The following is a 22,719-nucleotide window of genomic DNA, read 5'->3' as shown; positions in this document are numbered from 1 at the left end:
TACCAAGCAATACCATTATTAGTCCCATTTTACAGATGAGGAAACTGAGACAGAGAGGCTAAGGAATTTGCCCAAAATAGACCTGGCTTATAAGTGCTGGCCTGTGCCTTCGAGCCCCATGAGTGCCAGGCAGGGGCTCCTGTGTACACAGTTCAAGCAGCTCAGTGGGTGACGCCTCGAAGGCTGGCCCTGCCCACTGTTCCATACAAACCCTCCTGACCTCCAGCTCCACAAAATGAGTTACAGACCCTTCCCCAATCTCTGGGCATTTTCTGCCTTGGGCCTCTGCTGCCCTGCCTGGCAGGCCTTCCCGCAGTCAGTGTGCTGAACCCCAATACTTTTCCCACCACTCAGAACTGCCCTTCCCCAATCTCTGGGCATTTTCTGCCTTGGGCCTCTGCTGCCCTGCCTGGCAGGCCTTCCTGCAGTCAGTGTGCTGAACCCCAATACTTTTCCCACCACTCAGAACTGCCCACTCCTCTGCCTTGCCTAGACCCCGCATAGTTCAACACACCCCACTGAACTGTATGGGTTTGCTCATTTTTCTTCCAGGAGCACAAGAGGGCTGTGTATCTGACATGTGCTGGGTGCTCAGAAAATCCTGAAAGAATTAACAAGAGGATCTCTGAGACATGGCAGTGGGCGGGACAGGATCTCAGAGAGGCTGGCAACTGTAGAGGTTAGATGGGGTGGCAGACAATGAGCCCCACACATCTGTCCCCCCAGCAGCTCTGAGAAAATAGTTACCTGGTCCTTCACTATTCACTAACCAAGGAAGCTCTGAAAACTGGCACTTCTGATGGCTAAAAACCTTCCCCCATAAAAAAAGAAAGAAAAGGAAAAAAAAAAAAAAGCCTACTAGCCAAAAGTCCCTGCTCAGACTATCTGCATTATGCTTTCTTTCAAACACCCTAAAATGACCTCCTCAAGTAAAATGGGGTCTGCTAGGTCTAAGATGGGGTCTAGTGAATAAGTCCATTTCCCCCCATCTCAAAGAGTCTGCAGTTCCACTGTCTCTCTAGTGCTTCCTTGAAGGGGTGAAGTGCCCAAGATATTGAGAGCTGTGAGTGGATCTGCCAGGCAAGTGGCCTTCCCAGGAGGTAACTCCCTTGGCCCTACAGAGCTCTCCCTGCTGATGCTGGCAGATGTGTCTGTGCAGAAACACCCAGATCCAGACACCTCGTGCTGGTCAGGCTCTGGGGCTCCCTCTCCATGGTCCCACTGAGTCATAGAGCCTGGTCCAGGAAGAGTTGGGGACACCATCCATAAATGGCCTTGACATCTTAAAGTTCAGAATATGGAGGAAAGGAACCCAAGCAGAGTTAAGTATGGATTCTTAGGGGAGTTCATTTATTTTCATTCAGAGAACCCCTGGTATGGGTTCCTGTGCATCACCTGACATTTCTCACCCACACTAATGGCCAAGGCCCAGATTCCAGGTTCTTCAAAGCAAAGACTGGAGTTTGTGGTCTGGTAGTTTGAGACTATGTAAGGAGACAATATGATTATCTCAGAATATAAAAGATGTTGTATGTGTGTTGGTGTATATGGGGAGTTTTGAGCCTTAAAATCAGGAAAAGGGTCATGTTCTGATTTTGAATGTAGAGGAAATCAACGGGAAAATAGGTAAAATGAGCCAAAGGCAATAATTACTTCACACTCAGCACATGCTTCTCTCAAACCCCTCTACCACACTTTATCAGAAGCAGCAACTTACAATTCTGTCTCTCCTACTCTGCACGGAACATTGAGAGCAGGAACCTCTTCTCACTTAGTTCTGTATCTACATCACCTTATACTGGGCCACAGCAGACATCAACAATTATTCGCTGATGAATTCAACAAACACACAAAGGCTACAATAAAAGAACACTGGACAGACCACCCTTAGGACTACCAATGGAGACTGCCCATAAGACCATCTAGCCACTTTGCTCTAATTTTTCACTCATGAAGCAATTCTCTGATGACTGGATGCAATTCTCAGATGGAGGGCATTTTGACTGGTGTCCCTGAATGCCCAATCATCACTTAAGCCAGAAAGAGCCTATTCCCTGGAGCATGGTCCTACCAAAGTCATAACATGGATCAGACCCCGGAAATGGCGATCCTCAGCCCCCACAAAGGTCCTGCTCCACTCTGACACTGATGCTGAGGTCCACCAGCACACCTCCCTCGCTCCAGCTATTGCTTTTTGTATCACAAATCATGATGAATCGAGATATGTCACAGATCTTCCTGGGAGAGACAGCCCTTGTCCCATCAAGAGGAATGTAAAGCCAAGCACAGGCTGGAGGATCAATTCTTGGGTGGCTCTGCAGTTGGCTGAACAACTGTACTCAAAGAGTGTTGATTTATGACCTGCTGTCAACCTACAGGAAGATCTCTAATGGGGTGCCATATGGTTCTGTTCTGTCTCATTAAACATGTGTGGTAAAGACTTGGAAGAAGACATAGAAGACTTAGTTATCAAATGTGCAAGCTGTATGAGATTGGAAAGGTTATTAATATCATAGATGGCAGAATCAAGATTTAAAACAATAAGCCATGAAAACAACAAGATAACATTTAATAGGGTGGATGTAAAGTTTACATTAGGTTAATTAAAAAAACAGTGGTACAAGTATGCACTGGAAAATATGGTTTGACTATAGTTGATATGAAAAGCACTTGGGGGCTTTCATGAACTCCAAACTGGTGCAATGTGGCTATAATAAAGACAGTGCAAACGTAAGTTTTGCTAACAAAAATGTAAGGTTCAAATCTAGCGGAAAAGAAAACCACCCGCATGTCCATTAACAGGAGAACTGTGGTATGTTTATAAAATGGAGGGTTGGGTGGTTAGCTCAGTTGTTTAGAGCATAACCTTATATATACCAGGTCATGGATTCAGATCTCCATACTGGCGAGCCACCGAAAATAAATGAATAAATAAATAAAACGGAGCACTACTCAGCAACAAAAACGAAAAAACAACATGGAAACACATCAAAGACGTTACACTGAACAAGAAGAGAGAGACCCAGAAGAGTACAGCTGTATGATTCCATTTATATGAGTTTAAGAACAGGCAATTGTTCTAGAATTCTTGAATTTATGTTGTTAGAAATTAGAACCGTGATTTTCTATTGGGGTGGGGACTGACTAAATGGGGCCAAGAGGAGAGGGCACCTGCTTCCTGTTGTCTCATTTTGGTATGATGGAAATGTTTTATATCTTGAATGAAGTGTTCGGTTCAGGTGCATACATTTCATAAATGTGGAATTGTACTTTAAGATGTGTGCATTTCACTGTACATATATTTTATCTTAAAAACATCTAGGGGAGCAGCAGCCAATATGTTCTGTTGGTCAGAGGGCATCAGAAACGGAATGAGCAGCTCCCTGTTTGGACACACCCATGAAGAAAAGAAGATCACCACTCCAGAAGTCAACAAAAGCACCTTGAATGGGCAGGAGTTTGGAAGGATCAGATGAAGAAACTGGGTCTGTTGGGCATGGGAAAAGACATTCTTCCAGGGAAAGAAGAGCCAACTTCTTTGTTATGGGCACCTGACCTGGAGTGGGCAGCTGTGGGCAGCTGAGACCACATTCTCCTGGGTGAAGAAGGATGCACAGGAGGGATGTTTGTTTAGGAAGCCCTAAAGAAACCAGGGTTCTTTCCAGTTTCAAACTCTATAAATTAGAAGGGTCACGACAGAGTTCTTTATTTACAGACAACTACGTATTAAAAGTCAGAACAACCATTTACTGAGCCCCCACTGTATCAGGCATTCTGGTACAGTGATACGATTTCTATACTACTCTATAACACTGCTATATAATATAAACATATATACTGGTGATACAATTATACTAGACATTCTGGTATAATGATTCATTTGCCATTTCTGGTGCTCACAATGGCCTTGCAAGGTAGACTTCATTATACTCACTTTATCTCCATTTAACAGACAAGAAGATGCAGGTTCAGAGACAGTAGACAGCTCAAACTGGCAAAACTGGGATTCAAACCCAGGTTGTCTCCAAAGCTGACATTCTTTGATCTACAATCACTGCTTCTTATCTTTGTTAAGCTCTTGGGTCTTGATTTAAAGTGTGTGTGAGGATCTTTGCAGTAAGCAAAATATGTGCCATCCAAATTATGTTTTAACTTATTGACCATCGCTGGTGCAGCTAAGCTTGGCAAGCAAAAGACTGGGCAGAGAAAAGAGGAGTGAATGGAATCCTGTCTCCAGGATGCTTTTTCCTTCCTGAAGATGATCTGAATATGCACAGGGTCTTCAAGCTGGACCACAGTCCATGACAGACTTTTCCCAGAGACATGGGTCACTATGACTAGTCTCACCCAGGTGGGGCAACAGAGGCCCCTCCCTAGTTGGGGCAGTGCTGGTGAGGGCACCTGCTTCCTGCCGTCTCAAGGACACAGTGACCCCATCTCTGTCTCCCACTCTGTGCTTGCACCTTACCTCGTCTTTGAAGAGGCGTGCTTGGTCCTCACAACCTGTCAGGGTCTGAACGAAGCCGAAGACCTTGGGAACCAAAGAAGCCATAATGACAAGGGGATGGGGCTTGGAGTGCAGGGGAGGGCTGGCTCCTTGGTCTTGGAGACTTCTAGGCTGTGCCAGTGATGCTTTTTCTCATCAGCCTAGGAAGATTCTGTCTCTATGCTGGCAGGTGTGCAAGCTGAGGCCCTTGCTCTGGAGGCCGAGGGCTGAAGCCTGTGTCTCTTTGCTCAACAGTCCCATCCCCATCTGCCATGACAGGCCTAAAGGACAGTGTCTCAGTCAGCCCCCACTGGGCAGCTAGAAGGGACTGTGAACAGGAGGGACGAGCAGAAGGTAGTATAAGACTCTACCTGACCAGGGCCCATCTTGAGCCCTCCTGCCCACAGGAGGAGGAAGAGGAGAAAGATGAGGAAGGGCCCCTTGCTCCTCACCTCATCGATAGTCCACTTGGCAACCATCGAGGCCGAGATGCCAGCCACTCCTGGCAGGAGCTTGCAGTGCTGCTCCCAGCACAATGAGAGCGAGCGGTCAGGGTGGGCTGACAGGGCGGACATGAAGAGGGACTGGTGCACGGCGTTGGGAGTGAGGGCTGGAAAGCAGAGGCAAGGGCTGGCAGGCTGAGGGAGGCCTAATCTGGTCCCCAAAGCCTGCCCAAACCCACATCACTCAGGAGCCTGGCTGGCAAGGCAGACAGGACCAACAGCCCGTAGAGCCAACAGGGTGATCCGTATCTCCCAACTGCTCATGTGGCACTCGCTCCTTCTGCTATAGTGGGTCCCTCAGGTCAGCTATTTGAAAGGACCCTCCCAACCAATCTTTCTGAGGCTGCATCACTCTGGGCCCTACAAGGACGCACTCTTGGACCTGCTGCAGCATCTCTAAAGACACCATTCTCCAGATACCTTCAATCGAAATGGTCCCCAGCATCCAAACAAGCTCAGCCCTGATGCCACAAGTCCATTCTGTTTGCCCTTCTTTTCCCAAGTCCTTTTGGGCCCTGACCAACTCTCTGCAATGGGGTTATTCTGTCTCATTGTCACAACTGTCCTGTCCAGTCTGAAACCCATGCCTCGAGCATGGCAGTTCCTCTCCCCTAAGCCACCAGCCCAGTCTGGCTTGGGACCTGCACACCAGCCCCTGCCTCTTCCGGCACTAGAGGGTAATCCCTGACCCACTCCCCAAGTCCACATTGCCTGTCTCTGCTTCCTGATGTGTTCCTGGAATCCTGGTTCCTGACCTCTAGCCTCGGATTGGTTCTATGGATGTGACAGCCACTACGGCTCTGCTCGGCCAGGTGTGGCGCTCACCCCCTTGAACTCCATCCACGACTGGCTGTTCAGACAAACCTGGACCTGCCCACTTCTGCCAGCCTTAGGTGGCCTTGGGCAATGTGGCCACTCTCCCATGGGGCTGCTTCCTTCTTACTTGCTTGGTGCTAATTTCAGATGCTAGTGATTCCAGCACCTCTGGTGCCCTCTTCTCAAAGACCCTGCCCTGCTCATCACAGACCGTCCTGGCTTTTTCCTGCACAGCCTCAGCCTTTCACCCTGACTCTGCTGCACCTCACAGTATCCTCTGTAACTCCATCCCGGCCCCACTGACCACTCTTCCGCTGTGACTCTGCCTCCCTGCTGCCCCCACTGCTCATCAGCCCAAGCCTGAGCACCTGCCCACACCCCGAATAGCCCATTTCAGTTTCACCGAGGAGCACTTCCTCAGCATGGCTCAGCCAGCTGCAGTGCACTCATTTACCTGTGACCTCATCTACCGGGCTACAGGTTTGGCCTCCTGTCCACCAGGTGCTCCCTCTTTGAAGCCCTGTATCTGGTCCTCCTCGTACCCTTGGGTGGGCTCTAGGGACAACACCAGGTCTGTAGGGAGCTTCCCTTCTTAAGCTGCAGTGCACTCATTTACCTGTGACCTCATCTACCGGGCTACAGGTTTGGCCTCCTGTCTACCAGGTGCTCCCTCTTTGAAGCCCTGTATCTGGTCCTCCTTGTACCCTTGGGTGGGCTCTAGGGACAACACCAGGTCTGTAGGGAGCTTCCCTTCTTCTTTTCCTTCCCCAGAGCATAGGACAGGTGCTTTCACAGGCAGTTACAGCATCTTATCTAACTGTAAACCATCTAGCTGCAGGTGACAAACAGCTCCTCTGGTTCTTTCAAGTAGCTGCCACTCCTGGGGCCTAATGACTAAGCACAGCCAAATCCAGTCCTATCCTCACTAGGCAGTCCTCCCTATGGAGCTGTTCACCAGCAAGCCTCAAAGCTTACACTGAGGAGGTCTGTCCCAGATGTGTGCAAAGTCTCCTCCAGAACAAAACCTTGAGTGACCAGTGTCCCTTTTGTGCAAGAGGCCAGCTGTAGAGCAGGAGAGCCCTAGGCTCTGTCCCCTGCTCTGTTCCTAAAGTGCCTCAAGGCTTTAGGTAAGTCCATCCTCACCCCCTCTGGGCCACTGTCTCAGCCTGTTGAAAGACTCAACTTCCCAAGAATTCTCTGGCACAATTCTGGAATGAACACAGGAGGCAAGTGCCCCCTGGTGGTCATAACTTGGTCCTGCAGTGGAAACTGGCCAGGTATACCACATGCTGGTAGAAGAGGGGCCCACTGCAGTTTGATCCTTGAAAGTCCTCACTCTGAGGGCCTGGAGGACAACCAAGACCACCATCACTTAGGCCTGGGGCTGCAGGAATTGCTTCTGCTTCCATGAAAAGGAAACAGTATGGAAAAGCATCCAGAGAGAGTTAGGCAGATGATTCAGACTAACGATACGAGCAGGTAGCTGTGCTAAGAACTTTGTGTGGATCATCTCATTTAAGCCTTTCATCACATCACGAGGTGATGCAGATGAGGAAGCTGAGGCTCAGAGAGGTGGTGTCACCTGCCCCAGGTCTCACTGTCTGTAAAAGTTACTCTGACTTCAGGGCTGTGCTTTTAATCACTATGTTACATACTTCCCAGGTTACAGAGACTGTTCCCAAAGACCTGCAACAGCTTGGGTCCTGCCCAAGACGTAACAAACCAGGTGATTTCTCAAGGTCTCTTCTAGCCTTAAAACGATGTGCATTCAACTTAACTGAAGCAAGATTGTCAGTGTCCCTGCTATGTATCAGGCCCTGTACCAGTGGCTGAAGATGTGAGATGAATTCGCCACCCAGTGGAGGACGCAGTCACTGTTCCTTCCTGTGGAGCATGTTATGGACTAAATTGTGCCCCCTGCCAAATTCTTATGTTGAAGGCCCAAACCCTCAGAATGGAACTGTATTTCCACCCAGTGGAGGACGCAGTCACTGTTCCTTCCTGTGGAGCATGTTATGGACTAAATTGTGTCCCCTGCCAAATTCTTATGTTGAAGGCCCAAACCCTCAGAATGGAACTGTATTTGGGCCGGCCTGTGGCTCACTCGGGAGAGTGTGGTGCTGATAACACCAAGGCCACGGGTTCGGATCCTATATAGGGATGGCTGGTTCACTCACTGGCTGAGCGTGGTGCTGACATCACCAAGACAAGGGTTAAGATAGATCCCCTTACCCGTCATCTTTTTGGATGGCTGGTTCACTCACTGGCTGAGTGTGGTGCTGACAACACCAAGACAAGGGTTAAGATAGATCCCCTTACCCGTCATCTTTTTAAAAAAAAAAAAAGAATGGAACTGTATTTGGAGATAGGGCTCTTAAAGAGGTGATTAAGTTAAATTGAGGTCATAAGTATGGGCCCTAATCTAATCTGACTGGTGTCCTTTTAAGAAGAGGAAATTTGGACACACAATGAGAACGCAGGGATGCCCATGCACAGAAGACCATGTCAGGACACAGCGATAAGCTGGCTATCTATAAGCCAAGGGGAGAGGCCTCAGAAGAAACCAAACTGCCAATACCTTCACCTTGAATTTATAGCCTCCAAGACTGTGAAAAATAATTTTCTGTTGTTTAAGCCCCCCAGTCTGGGGTATTTTGTTATGGCAGCCTGAGCAAACTAACACAATGGGGTTGAGAAGTGAACTGACACTTGGGCTAGGTCTATTACACCAGCGGTAGGTAGCAGGAGAAATCAGATCAGATCCAAGTTTGAATCCCAACTCTGTCCCTTACAAGGTGAATGGCCTTGGGTAAATGACTTCAACCCCTGAGCCTCACATTCCTCCTCTCTCAGGAGAGAGCAATAGCCATAGCATAGGATGCTTGTGACATTTAGAGACAGTAAATGTAAAGCACCTGGCACAGTGCCTGGCCCACAGCAGGTGCTCATTAAACAGTAGTAGGAACAACTATTATTTCAGGTCTTGACATTTGGAAGGCAGGTTTTATCCATGTTTTCAAGTGAAGAAACTGAGGCTCACAGATGCTATGTGACTTGCTCAGGGTCACACAGGTGGAAAGTGACAGCCATGGCCACCTTCCCAGGAAGCCTAGAACCAGAGGACAGCAGAGCCAGGATCATCATCATGCCTCACAGGGGAGAGCTAGGGGCCCAGAGAGGCTCTGTGCCTTTCCCGCAGACTCTCAGCAAGGCCAGAGGGAAATGAGACTAGAACCCAAGGCCACTTGAGGCCCCTCCCCATGCTCTTCCTACTACTCTAGGCTCCCAAAGTATCTCAAATGAAGAGGCAGACTTCTTTCTAGCTTCTCCCACTCTGGGCAACCCTGGAGCCTGAGAGCACTCACTGTGAACACCTTGTGGAGGACACAGGAGTGGATGACCCAGACTTACTCTGGAAATCTTCCTGTGGACTCTTCCGATACTTTGGAGGGCGTCCAATCCTGGAGAGAGAGGGACCAGGTCCGTTGCAGGAAATGAGTGCCTAGCCTGGCCCCAGCAGACATAGGGCCCCACACCCAGGAAGCCCATGCCCTGACTCCCTGGCCTCCGCACCGGCCGTGATGGCGTGGCTTCTTCCTCGGGGAGAGGCCCGAGAGGTTCTTCTTGCGGGCTGAGGCCTCTGTGTCGGACAGCTCAGCTTTCAGCCGGCTCTGGTTCCTCTCAGCCAGTGGGCAGCCTGAGAGGCAATGGTGCGCTGTGAACTTGCCTGTGACGTGGCCAGAGCCGTCACAACCAGGAGTGGGGCACTTCCTGCGGAAGAAGAGGGCGTAAGTTGGGCTGAGTCTACTTGTCCTTACTGAGCCCTCCACACCCTGTGCCCCATTCAGAGAATATCCTGGTGAGCCCTGATCGGCTGTACGCAATAGGTATAAAACAGACCCTTCCCTGAACAACGCCTCAGGGCCTCTCAGCAGGAGCCCTCCACTCACCGGTGGTGAAAGCTGTATTTGGAGGTCCTGGTGTGAGCCAGGCTCCTATAGCTTAGAGGGGGACAGCCCCCAGGGGAGGCAGAGCTGGCCTCTCTGGGTCCTGGAAGAGCAGGGAGAAGAGTTGGCACGGAGCCGGGGCTGGGGAGTGAAGGTCAGGGCAATTTCCATGGGGAGGCCAGCACTGGGAGCTAGTTCCCCAGAAATGGGGCCCTGAGCTAGGCTGTGACATCATTTTTTGCCCGTCTCTGGGGAAGAGGGGTTGGCTGTCATACTTTGTTAAAACCCACAGGCCATGCCCTCAGTCTGAGGGGAGAACCCTCAGGAAGAAGATCGACAAAGAGCTGGTGTGGGCACAGCTGTACCTGAGAAGCCACATCAGGCAGATTCATGTTATTCTCAGTTCTCTTCCCCATTTTCATTCTCAAGACTTTGGTCATGCTTTTAGACTCTGCCCACGTTTGGAGGAGAACATTCAAGAAGGGGTATTCTGAGGGTGAGAATGGACTGAACACTCCAATGACCTCAACTCTAACCCCTATCTGTCTGAAGGACCAGAATTTTGCTTAAGTGGGATGATTTCCTTAGCAAACACAAGGTACACTCGGCATGGCTCTGCTAGACACGGAGAGGACCCCTGGGTGTGTAACTACCTCCTAAACACATGTGACCAGATGAGCTTGCCTCTGCACATGATACCCCAAACAAGTGGGGGAGCCAAAAGCACTGCTTAGTGTAGCAGACAGTCCTGGGAAGATCCTGGAGCTCATTGTGGGCACCAGAGCCATCTGTGTCATGCCTGGGCATGGGGGTCAGAGCCCCCTGGACAAGCTACATACAGGAAAGGAGGGTTTTCAGAGTTTGGGGGGAAGGGAAAGGGTCAGAGTGCTCTAGGGCTACACACGGAGAGGAGGCTGCAGGGCATGTCCCGTCCTGGAGCACCAGCCTGCAGGATGGATGTCTGGGTGGTCGGCGTCGATCCAGAAATCATAGCCATGACTCCAGCCATCAAAGTGGAGCTGGGGAGGAAAGCCCTTGGAGGTCAGATGTCCCTCATGGAGCCCAGCTCAGCAGGGAGGTCCTCCAGGCTCCAGGAGGCTCTCCCCATCCCTGGGGCCTGTCAGAAGCAAGATCCTGGATTGGAAGAACCAAGGGGCCAACCCCACAATACTTGGTCTTGGCCACCAGATTTTCCAAGGGCTTTTCTTCTTAAGTTACTGACATCTCCCATCAATCCTTGGGTGGGACGATTATTAGGCCCATTTTACAGATGAGAAGGTTAAGGCTCAGAGAGGGGAAATGACTTTTCCAAACCTACAAAAGTTGGTCACAGTTGAGGGGAGAATGAGATCTAAAATCCTCAGCCTCATCTGTCTTACGCTGTGACCTTGAGCTCTAAGCAATCTACACAATTCCTGCCCAACTGGCCTGTCCACACCCCCCGCCCTGGGGTCCTGAAGCCACCTTTATCCGATGGTCCTCCACATCCTCCACGCTGGCCACACGAATCAGGGCTGGGTTCCTGCGGTCCACAGCCTCCAGCTTCATGTTGACCAGGAAGCTGTGAGGGGGTCTCTGCAGGAGGACAGTTGCCTTCAGGCCAAGGCCCAGCTCAGCAGAACTGAGGCCCCAAGGAAAGAGCCCGAGTGCTGTGCCTGGGGAAATTGTGGTCTGCCCAAAGCGGGGGGCCGGGGCCCCATCCTGGCTGGCTGAGTGCTCCATGCCTTCCTGAGCTCAGCTCTGGGGGGAGGAGGCAGGGGGCACCGACTCACCACCTTGAAGGCCCACGCTGGCACAGCAGAGGCCCCAGTTTCTTCCAGATATTTCTCCCAACAAAAGCTATCAGAGTCTGGGTAATCTGGAGGAGAGGGTGAGAGCAATGTCTAGTCACCCAGGTGTACTGGGAGGACACTCTGCTCCTACGCAGGACCAGACACACAGAAGAGGTAGAGGCTCTCAGAGCAGAATCTCCCCCCATCGCCACAGCAAGCTCCTTGCGCCAGGTTCCTGAGGCAGCTGGGTTTGAGAAGGAGTGCAGCACCACCCCAACAGTTCACAGAGCTGGTGGGGACCCTGGCTCCCAGCACCCTTGGCCTTGTTGCTCTCACTCCAGCCCCATCTGAACCTTGATTCTACTTGGGCCAGTGTACTACTCCCAGGACAAAGGACACATTTCCTTTGCTCCGGACTCCCTGCTCCCTTGCTGTGATGGTCATCTAGCTTTCTTCCCCTAAATCTCAATGGAGTCAGGGTTTGACAGGACTCTCCTAACATCAAAGGGTTCGGTTCAGTTCACAACTCCAAGACCAAGAAGCTGAAGCTCTAGGACAGATGTACCTCCTCACCCTGACCCTAAAGAGCCAGCTAATGAGGCACTGGTAAGGGATCAGGAGAGAGGGAGGTGGAGCCAGGCCTGGAGCAGGGTGCTGGCTCCGGCTGCAGGGTCACCTTGTGGAGGGGTGAGAGGCTTTCCTTGCTTCTGGCACCAGCCCACTGGGTGGATGTAGGGGCTGCTGGGATCACACCTGAAACCCAAGAATATGTCATTGTCCCAAAAGAAATGTGAGGCCCTGAGCCTGCCGTCCTCTGACAGCATGGCTTCTGGGCCCATCCTCCTCCTACTTCTTAGTAAGGGGGAGAGAGATGACTGAAGACAAAATCAGAAAACTGCAACATTAACTAAAAACTCTACCACCTCCGTAATATCTAAAGGAAAACCATGAGTCACAGGGGTTTGTTCATCTTAACCATGGTATTTTTAGATAAAACATTTAATACTGAGCTGTGTTTCTTATGATGCAGCTCAAATCCACAGGACAGTCAGCTATCCCCCACCTGAGCAAGATCTGAATGTTAGGAATGGACTGAGCAGGACCACATGGTGCCTGAAATATGAAAGTAGTTGCCCCCTGCCATCCCCTCACCCCCCAGGCCAAGTCTGGGCCCTCCTACTACCAGTAGTCATAAGTATCATCCCAGTTGTCAAAGTGCACCAGGAAGCGGCTGTCCACCACGTCGGTCACACTGGCCACGCAGACTAGGGATGGGTTCATGCGGTCGACAGCCTCCAGCTTCATGCCCACCTGGAAGCCCAGGGGTGGGGGACTCTAGGGGAAAGAAGAGGGGCTGCCACGGCCAGGGCCAGGGTGGCTAGCACTAGCCCACAGCTTACCAGCAAATAAAGGGGTAGGTTCTCTATGAGGACTGCCTGGGGGTTAGGAAGGGAGAAGGGAGGGAGAAATAGGCTGGAAAAGAGGGGCTGCCACGGCCAGGGCCAGGGTGGCTAGCACTAGCCCACAGCTTACCAGCAAATAAAGGAGTAGGTTCTCTATGAGGACTGCCTGGGGGTTAGGAAGGGAGGAGGGAGGGAGAAATAGGCTGGAAAAGAGTGTTCCTCCAGGGCAGAATCATAACCTGAGCTCTGGGCCACTCACAAACTTCTGGCCTCCAAGGCGCACTCAGAGGAGGCATGACTTATGGCAGAAGGTAAGTGATTGGTAGAAGGCATTCACCCAAAGAACCTGGCAGGCTGTGTATAAGTGTCCCCTACCCGGACATGCCTGGTCTAGCTTGACCTGAGGCGGCTGGGGCAATAAGGGGCTGGTGGGGAAGAAAGAGCTGGCACATATGGTAGGGAGCGGCGAGGGAATCACTATTAACTGAGCAGCTGCCATGTACCAGGCAAGCTTCAGACAACACGACCTCCCTTGATCTTTACAACAGCCCTATGAGATAGGTATTATTACTCACATTTTAGAAGGTAAATAACATAACCGAACACAATGCTAGTCAATGGCAGGGCCAAGATTTAAGCAGTTTGACTTTAAAAATCTGCATTCCTTCTCAAAACAGTAGGTAGGACCCTACCAGTCACCTGAGAACCAACAAGTGGGTTCTCTGGGGCTGGACTGGGGTGGGGAGCAACTATCCCTGACTGAAGCACACGGTGGACTCCCCTGCCTACTGGGACTCTGGGCCTTTGATACGGTATTTGATTGGGATTATGTGAGATACATTAACTGCTAGATAAGCTGCCAGCTGCCTTGAACTTTCTGTTCAAGGACAAGGGGTGAGCGTCAGGAATGAATGGGAAAGCCTCAATGTTGGTCGAAAGAAAGGAGAAAGAATAGAGGCTTTGACCCTATACCATAAACTTGCAGAGCAACCCAAAGCAAGAACATATGAACAACGCCCTCTCAGTGCCCAGGCTGACTCAGGTGGTGGGCCAGGGGCTCCGAAGGGATGTGTGGAGGAGAGGAAGGAGGTGAGAAGTGAGGGAACCTACAGCCAGCGTCCCGCCTCTGGCCCTGGGCCCTGCCCAGCTGAGCCCCTCCCGTCTGATGTAAAAGCTCGGAACATGGCTGAGAGCACCAGCAGATGAGCTCTCTTCTGCAGAGTCGGATACTTGGGGCCAGCCGCAGCGACTCTGGCCCAGGGGGCGATGTCCACTCTCGCTCAGGGGCACTCACGTGGCTCTGGCTCACAAACAGGTGCTTGGGCGCAGCCTGAGCTCTCGTGCTGCGCAGGTACTGGCTCCAGCTGAACTCCTCCTCCTTGTAACCTAGGCCCCTCGGGGGGATGAACAGAGCGCCGTGCAGAGGCTGGGCGGCGGAGAGGGCACCCCACACTGAAGCAGCAGAACCAGGCAGGCTTGAGGACCCCACAACCCTCGAGAAACTGCCCAGGGACCCCCTGCCAAAGCAGGACTCAACTGGGTGGGCACTCAAAGGGCAATGGCAAAACAGAAGCCCTGAGGCTGCTGGCCAACTTGGCCCTGGGGCAAAGTCAGGATGCGATGAAGAAAGGCTGGCTTTGGAACAGGGTACAGGGTCAAAAAACACAAGAGCTAGAAGAGGTGGACCCCTGGGGAAGAAGGGATGGGTCTGAGGGCTCACTGCCTTACTGTGACCAACCCAGGTAGGCCTTACCTTTGGGAGGCTGCAGCTTGTGTCCAGTCTTCTCGTACCAGCCAGCGGGGTGAATGTCAGGGGAGTTAGCATTGACCCAGAAGTCATGGCACTCGGCATACCCATCAAAGTGAAGACGTAGGCGGTAGCCACACACCTGGCCCCACGAGGGGGGAATCACAGAGACTCCGATGTCAGGCGATGGCCTGCCCCCTATCCCTCACCTCTCTTGGTGCAGCAAGGTGGTCTCAGGGGCTGTAATGCTAGCAAGTTCACTGACCCCACCTTTATTCACTCCCAGGTTTCCCCGTGCTGAACTCTGCCCCATGCTCTACCACCCTGCAGTGAGGGCAATTCACGTACTTGTGAATCCCTAGTGCAGGGTGTTAAGACAGGTGGACTCTAGGACATCCTCCTGCCCTTTTGAGCCCTGGACAGGACTCTGAGGGCACCTGTCAAAGCTCAGGACTGCTCAGGGCCCCTGATGACCTTTCCTTCTTCTACCCTCTCTCTCTGCTCCCCACTCACACACTCTGCTGTGGTCTTGCTGAGCTACGGGCAGTTCCTTAAACGTGGAGGCCTGTTCCATGCTGCACAGCCTCTGCTCACTTTGCTGTTTCTGCCAGGAACTCGCTGGGCATTCACAGCTCACCTCTTAAAGACTCAGCAAGGAGGCCCTTCCTCTGTGCTTGTCCTGCCCCCTCAGGCAGAACTGACCACTCCTTCCCTGTGCCTCCCTGCTCATGTCTGTCACCACCCCGGTGGCATGTCACTGATACATTTATCTGGCTGATTCTCTACACAGCTGGGGCGTCCTAGAGGACAAAGACCTTGTTTGACTCATGCCAGCGTCCCTGGCCCTTGGGATGTCTTCTCCTCAAGCGCCCCCAACACAGACAATATATATCATTCAGTAACATCACAGTCCCCTAACACTTCATCTGGTTTTTGTTCTTTTTTGTAGCTTTCTGCGTGTTCCAGCTGCATCCCCTACTAGACTGTGTGCTTTCTGAGGGCAGTGTCCCCTCCACACCCCTAGCACTGAGAGATACCATCAGAAGGGTGGAACCAAGCCCCAGCTCACCTCAGCCACAGTGAGGATGAAGTACATGGACGGGTGTTGAGGGTCAATGCCTTCCAACTTCATGCCCACTTTGAAGCCATTCTTGTTATGAGTGACTGCTTGGGACTGTCAACGCACAGAGTGGAGAGGACCCAGCTTCCATCCAGCCTTATCCTTGCCTGGTGGGCTTGGGGTGAAGGAGCTGCCTTTAGGCCCCACCGCCTGCTACTACCAAAGGGGCAACTTATTTGGGGATTGTTACTGCAGGGATCCAGAGTGGGACAGAACAGCTCCTAGGTCCCTTGAAAAATGTGGGGTGAGTCGGGGCTGGACTGAAGGGCCCCCACTTGTCCAAGTCACGGAAAGATCAGTGCTAAATTGAGTACAAGGTACCAGAATTCAAGTCTGTAGGCCCAGTGATGGGTGAGCCCAGAAATAGGGTTCCATCCCCCAATTTCTTCCCACCCTGGACAGTCCTTATGGTGGGCCCTTTTCTACTCTGGGCCCTAACAGTCTCTCCCTCTTCTATTCTGCCAGTCCATCGAGGAATGTCAGACACAGAAAACACAGGAAAGCCTGAGTTTGGTAGTGAGTCCCTGGACTGGGAAGACAAGCTCTTCCTAGGTGGAAATTGTCCAACTCACGTCCTGGAAGAGGCTGACCGGGGCAGTGATGGCCTTCTGCTCCTCCAGGTAGGACTCCCACGACCAGCCTTCCTTCTTCTCACCTGATGCTGTGAAGAGGAGACAGACAGGCTGACTCCCGCAGTGCTCCTGATGTACCTTTCCTCAGTTTCCCCTGACCAAACTATCTTAACCTCTAAAACAAACCTTTGTTTGTAGTCACACGTACCCTCTGGTCCTACCCAGGCGTGATGGTGCCAGACACTGGGAGTTCAAACCTAAGTTGAGGCTTGGTCTCAGGTGAAGCTATACCAAATTCTGCTCATCCCTCTCCTGCCCCCAGGCCACTGTCAGCAGGAGTACTTTGGACAATACAGCAAACAACTGAGGTTACAAAGTCTCAGCCACAGAGGGTCCCTGTCTTCAAATATGTAACACAGGACAAAGCTGAGTGACAAGTCCTGAGCCAGAGGACTTAATCAAAGTGCCACCTAAGCTCACAAGGAAAGAAGAGGAAAAAGAGAGATGAGAGGGAAAACATGGAAAGAGAAAGAGGTAGAGAGAGGATGCAAATAAATAAGAAACCCTTTTTTTGATTCTTCTTCCACTGAACACTTATAAGCACATACAAAGACACACACAAATGTACCTATGTGTGTTCGGTGTGCCCCCAAGTAGATGAGCTAATTCTACAGTCCTCCCAGACATATACGCACTGTGTACAACCCACACACATTCAGATGCATAGACTATGGTCAGGGCCTACAGGCCAGGTCCTGCCCATACCTCCCAGTCTCAGGGTCCTAGGAAGGGGAGACAAATTTCCCTACTGGACCTCCGATTTAGCCTGAGATGGAGTGCTAGCCTCCAACACAGAGGACAAACACCCTTTAAAGGTTAGAATAGCCAGCTACATGTAAGGTAGGCTGACCATGTCAGCCTGAATTGCCTTCAGCTGAAGGCCACAGACGACGTAGCAACTCACATCAATCTATTCATATCCCTTGGGTAAATAGCTCCAGCTTCTTATAGAAACTTCCATGCCTCAATTGTCATCTGTAAAATGCAGATAATTTCATCTACCACAGAGGGTTGTGATGAGTATTAAGTGAGATGCTGTAAGAGATCCTTATGAAATAAAAAGTGCTTGACTCATGTTATTGGTCCTTCCTGGGTTTTCACTCAGTCTGTCTGACTTGGATTCTAGCTCTGCCTTGCTCTGGCTCACTTGGCTACTGCCCTGGATCATTCAGAAAGATGCTTTCTTCCTTAGTTGGAACCTAAGTGGCGAGAAGCACCTGTCACGCAGCTGCCTACATTCCTCAGTCACTGTACCAAAACTTGAGATCCCAACAATCTGACCCACTTGTGCCAAAGCAAGTATTTTGTTTATCAATTGATCAGCCAAGCCACCAAACTCCCAGAGACCTATGCTGGCACACCAATATAGAGCACATCTCTTCAACTATCCCTTGTCCTGAGTGAAACCTGCATTGTCTCTTGGAACACAGCACCTACTATGTTCCCTCAAGAAACCCTCCAGTTCTCCCACTCAGTCTTCATCTGTACTTACTGAGCGGGGGAAAGAGAAGAGAGAGTAGACTTCAGGATGCCAGGCTTAGCACCATCTTGCTGTGTTTTGCCACTGGGATTCCACATCATCCTGCATAATAGCCATTTACTTTTTCCAAACCACCCCTAGTATTACCAAGCCCTTCACAATTCCTATTTCTTCCTCCCTAGATAAGATTCTTCTTTTTGCCTCACTCTTCTCAAACCATAACACAAGCTAAGGGGCTGACTACTTGCCCAATTTCTCATCTCAGGCACCTCTGCTGCTCCCTGGCACTTCAGTTCTAAGTTCACCTTCCTTTAGCCACACTCAGACACAGCCAAGCCCTAAGATGCCCACGCCACAGCAGACACCTCTTACCAGCACCCTCTCTCTCTGCCATCTCTTACCCTACCACCCCCCAACTCTGCCACTTCCTCTCTGGGCCTGTACTCTTTTGATACTCTCACTAGTAATAACACATAACAAGTATACAGTCTTCACAGTTTACCATGATACCACTACTTCATTTTACCTTAACCATACCTTTTGCCATTTAGCGGACCACCTGTGTGCCATTTGCTGGGGGTACAGACATACCTCAGAGACTTCATACACATGGTCTCCTTTAGTCCTCACATTGTCTTGAGGTGACAGGAAGGGCTCATAGTAACCCCTTTCACAGATGACAAAAGAGATTAAATGTAATTCACTGGAAGGAGGCCTGACCACTAAATCTTTCAGTAATAATTGGACTCCTTCCCTGATCAAGCCGCCAGCCAACTCCGGCTTCCTGCATCCTTTTTTTATAGATGAACAATGGGCTGCACCTTTAGGCACATCCCTAAGCCCAAATAAGTCCCAAAGCTCCTGTGTGTGGTTGTGTAATTTGTGCCTGTGCATAGACGCCAGCCAAGCAGGTGAACGGAGATGAAATCCAGCCTGGACTTCTTGCCAACCAATGTGGCTGAGTCTACTGCAAAGACAGGTTGCCTTTTCCTAACTGCTCCATTCAGAAGAGGCACCATTTTATAATTTGTATGAAGGCACTATATAGGCTAGCTAACACTGATTCTACTTTCAGAAATGCGCCTTTGCTTATTTCTGCTTCTTTAGACTAGATGCTCTTGGCTGGCACTTTCTTTGGCAAGCTCAGCCTGTCCAAAACCAAACTTATAACTTCTCTGCCAAAGCCTGTGGCCCTTTTGGTATTCTTTATCCTAGTCAATGGCGGTCCAAAAATAATAAATGGAAAATTCCAGAAATAAATAATTCATAAGTTTTAAATTGCATTCAATTCTGAGTAGCGTGATGAAATCTCGCACCATCCCACTTGGAATACGAATCATCCAATATATATCCTTTATCATAGGTACATATGTACAGGAAAAAACATAATATATATGGCGTTTGGTGCTATCAGGCATCCACTGGGGGTCTTGGAGTGTACCTCCCATGTATAAAGGGGGATTACTGAAACTGTTAGAAATATCAGAATAGCTATTAATAACTAAATAGATGGTAAAGACTATTGCAATGGTATGTCAGAAAATGACCACAAAAAATGGCTGCTGAGAAGGTGAAGGAGATATATGAGTGTGTACATGAGGAACAAGTTTCTAACTCTTAAACTACTGGAGCACTCCATTAGCAATAGGTATGTCAGATCCATGGGACATGAGTCCAATAGCTGGCCATCAAACTTCCAAAGAGGGTGTAGGTAAAACAAAGATTCTCACACTCACACACAGGAAACTCAGTAATCCTGCCACCCCCATGCCTACTCCCAGATTCTTCTGTCAGAAGACGCAGAAAATGAGTGGAAAAGCACTGCAGTTATAAATACAAACTTCTGTCTACTAATAGAGTTTTCTTCCTTGGGAAGAATAAAAGGGGGTGGGGTGGGGAATACGCAGAAACCAATATCACACTAATGTTCACAGTTGAGATGGTGAATGGTATGAATCAAAAGATGACTTTGTATTCATCAACAGGGCCCTGCTAAAAGAAAGTTGATTTATGAATCTATTTCCCTAACTAGGATAGAGCAGTTGAGCCAGTAGTAGTTAGACACTGTCTCTTGCCTCACATAAGTCTTAAGAGGCCATAAACCAAGGAGAGCTAAGCCTTTGGTTTCTGATGTGTTTCTGCCTTGGGTGAAACACAGCAGTGAAAATTTCGTTGGGATGTAGCAGGCAGAAGTTGGAGGAAGCACTATAAAGTTTTGAGCCATGGACACAGATTGGGCTCCTCCAGCTGGTACTGGATCCATCAAGGCAGGATGATGTCCTAAGGACTGACTTCACCCTTCTGGTTCTCTCTGGGACAGGAAAGACAAGGACTTACAAAACCCAGACATAGTAGCAGAGGAACCACCACCATACAAATCATCCATTCATTTATTGAGAAAACATTTATTGAGAACCACACCAGGCTCTCTGCTGAGCACCAAGGATACAATAATTAATAAAGCAGACTCAGACCCTGTGGTGATGGAGTCTAAGGCCTGAGGGAGGAAGACAAATATTAAACACATTGCTACACCGTGTTTGGGTGATTACAAGTGTGATAAATACTACTTAGCTCTAGTTGACAGTTGTCGCATGGGAACATGGAGATGGTAGAGAAGGCCTGAGGGCTGGAACTGACTATGAATGGCCCTCTGCACCATTTCTCTTAGAATCAAAGAATCAGAATGGGGGCCCAAATAGGAAGGTCAGACTAATGACAAGTGTGGGATTACCTACACCACCAAAGGGAAGCAATGCCATGTGGTGCCGGGAAAGGCTGCTCAAGTCTTCAGATACTAAGCAAAGAACTCCCAATCAGTGGGAACCTACTCATAACTGGATAACAGAGGATAATAAACATAATATAATCCCCAAGAACATGCATATACAATGGCACTTAAAAATTTTGTGGAAAAATAAAAAACATAATACACACAAGAAAGATCATACAAATCTTTCCACAAACCTTCTGAAGTACCTTTGTACTAATGCACATACCAGAAACTGTCTGTCTCTCTCTCTCTTTCACGCATATATTATGTGTACAGCATACCATCACAACCATAATCCACACTCCCAGCCTCACACCTCCAAAGGTAAATGCACACCTCCAAAGGTATATACACACCTCACACGAATATATACACACAGGCCACCATACCAGGCTGGCTGCTGTTCCACTCTTCACTCTCCGGGGTGCTAGCAGTGGGTTGTCCCTCTGGATCCTTTCCTTCTTCCTGTTTCTCCTGTAGAAGACAAGCCTGTTCCCAGCTTCTTGTCATCGTGGGTTGGGATGATGCCACAGCCTCTGACCCTGACCCCTGCCTGGTTCTCTGGTCACATGGTGTTCTGCCCCAAACAGGCATGATTTCTTCTAGGCCACCAACAGGAACACAGCCACAGCAGACAGCCCCTATGACTTGGGCACAGACTCACATGAGCATATACACCCTAGTTAGCTTTACTATAACTCTTCTGATTCCTAGACAGAGAGAGTGAGCACAGGAACACCTGCTCTGTGCTGATTTTACCTGCTCAGTAGAATCTTCATGCTCTCTCTCTCCCAGCCTCTGCAGCTCTAGAGTCCTGTGCTCCTCAGCTTCTGGCCTAGCTACCAGACTCCAGTGATGTTTTCCATTTCCCTGCACATCTACCTTGGGTGCTGGTTCACGTGAATATATCTTAACCCTGACACTAGACTGAGATGGGAGCTCTGGAGAGTGATTTATTTATTCCCTACAACCATGTACAGGAACTGACTCAGGAAGGGACCCCAAAATATGGTGAGTGAGTCATTATGGGTGCCTTCTCTGGTCCAGCCCCATGACCTGACTGATAGAAGGAATAGGAGAATTAACGCATAGGCTCTAGCTTCCTCCTTCCCTCCCAACTGCCCTCTTCCTACCATGGCCTCCGGCTCCGACTCCTCCTCTGATGGGCTCTGGTATTCCCTGCGCTTCCTCTTCTTCATGGGTTTAAGGAGCTCAGAAGTACTGGTGCATCCCGAGGAGTTCTCCACTATGACCAACCTGAACAAGGGGCAGCATTAGAGAAAGAACCACTCGTCCTGCACCACCCAGCCCTTCTCCTAAGCCGTGAACAGGAATGGGGCTTTGGGGGCTAAAGGCAGAAAAGCAGGGCTGTGACCACCTCCCCCCTTACCGCTCCTGGAACAGCTGAGGGCAGCCGTCATTGGAGGAACCAAGATCTGGACCAGCTCCTTGCTGAGGCCCGCACGCCTGGCACTGACAGGTGCTATCAACCTCTGGGGGATCCCGAGAGGAATCTTCTGGAGGGTTCTGGAGGAGGTCTTCTGTGGGAGCCAAAGTGGCCTCAGGCATCCCACCCCATCACAAGCACACTCACGCTCCACCTACGCCCCCTTAGGCCATGCCTCCACCTTGGTCCCATCGCCACACTGGACAGCCTCTCCCAGCCTTCTCCACCCCAGGATCAACCTCTGGGCCCACCTGTAGGGACAACCCCGGGCCACATCCCCGACCGAGGCTCCTTAGGGAAATCAGGCCTTGCCCCACCCACCCAGGGTCCCAGCTCAGAGTCCCAGGAGCAGGGCTCCTACCGGGCTGTTGGGTGCTCACGTCGCCACCTCCCACCGGAGCCCCGCCATCTTCGCATTCGGCCACGCCTTCTCGGCGCTGCTCGGGGTTCTGTGGCTGCTCCACTCCCACCATGTTCAGTGGCGCGTACTCGCTTATTCGGAACTGCAGCACAGGAAGTTCTGAGGACCGCGACTAATATGCCGGTCCTTGACCCACCTCGGAGTCGGCATGATCACCCTGTTGCCGCCTCAT

The 22,719-nt window shown here is 50.4% G+C and overlaps 1 protein-coding gene across 1 annotated transcript in view; it reads right to left on the bottom strand.

Annotated features, from left to right (window-relative positions):
* L3MBTL1 (l(3)mbt-like 1 (Drosophila)) overlaps nucleotides 1-22,719 on the bottom strand; it is a 25,164-nt gene extending 2,445 nt beyond the window's left edge. The window contains 18 exon segments of the mRNA XM_008591891.1: nucleotides 4,469-4,531; nucleotides 4,939-5,096; nucleotides 9,217-9,266; nucleotides 9,379-9,576; nucleotides 9,756-9,855; nucleotides 10,657-10,771; nucleotides 11,217-11,327; nucleotides 11,525-11,610; nucleotides 12,201-12,277; nucleotides 12,708-12,859; nucleotides 14,222-14,313; nucleotides 14,681-14,816; nucleotides 15,744-15,848; nucleotides 16,367-16,455; nucleotides 21,069-21,153; nucleotides 21,813-21,936; nucleotides 22,070-22,220; nucleotides 22,488-22,719. Coding sequence (XP_008590113.1) covers nucleotides 4,469-4,531; nucleotides 4,939-5,096; nucleotides 9,217-9,266; nucleotides 9,379-9,576; nucleotides 9,756-9,855; nucleotides 10,657-10,771; nucleotides 11,217-11,327; nucleotides 11,525-11,610; nucleotides 12,201-12,277; nucleotides 12,708-12,859; nucleotides 14,222-14,313; nucleotides 14,681-14,816; nucleotides 15,744-15,848; nucleotides 16,367-16,455; nucleotides 21,069-21,153; nucleotides 21,813-21,936; nucleotides 22,070-22,220; nucleotides 22,488-22,719 — 2,124 coding nt within the window.

The sequence above is a fragment of the Galeopterus variegatus genome, unplaced genomic scaffold (assembly GCF_000696425.1).
Source record: "Galeopterus variegatus unplaced genomic scaffold, G_variegatus-3.0.2 Scaffold7377, whole genome shotgun sequence".
NCBI lineage: Eukaryota > Metazoa > Chordata > Mammalia > Dermoptera > Cynocephalidae > Galeopterus > Galeopterus variegatus.
This window is presented reverse-complemented; position numbering and strand designations above follow the sequence as displayed.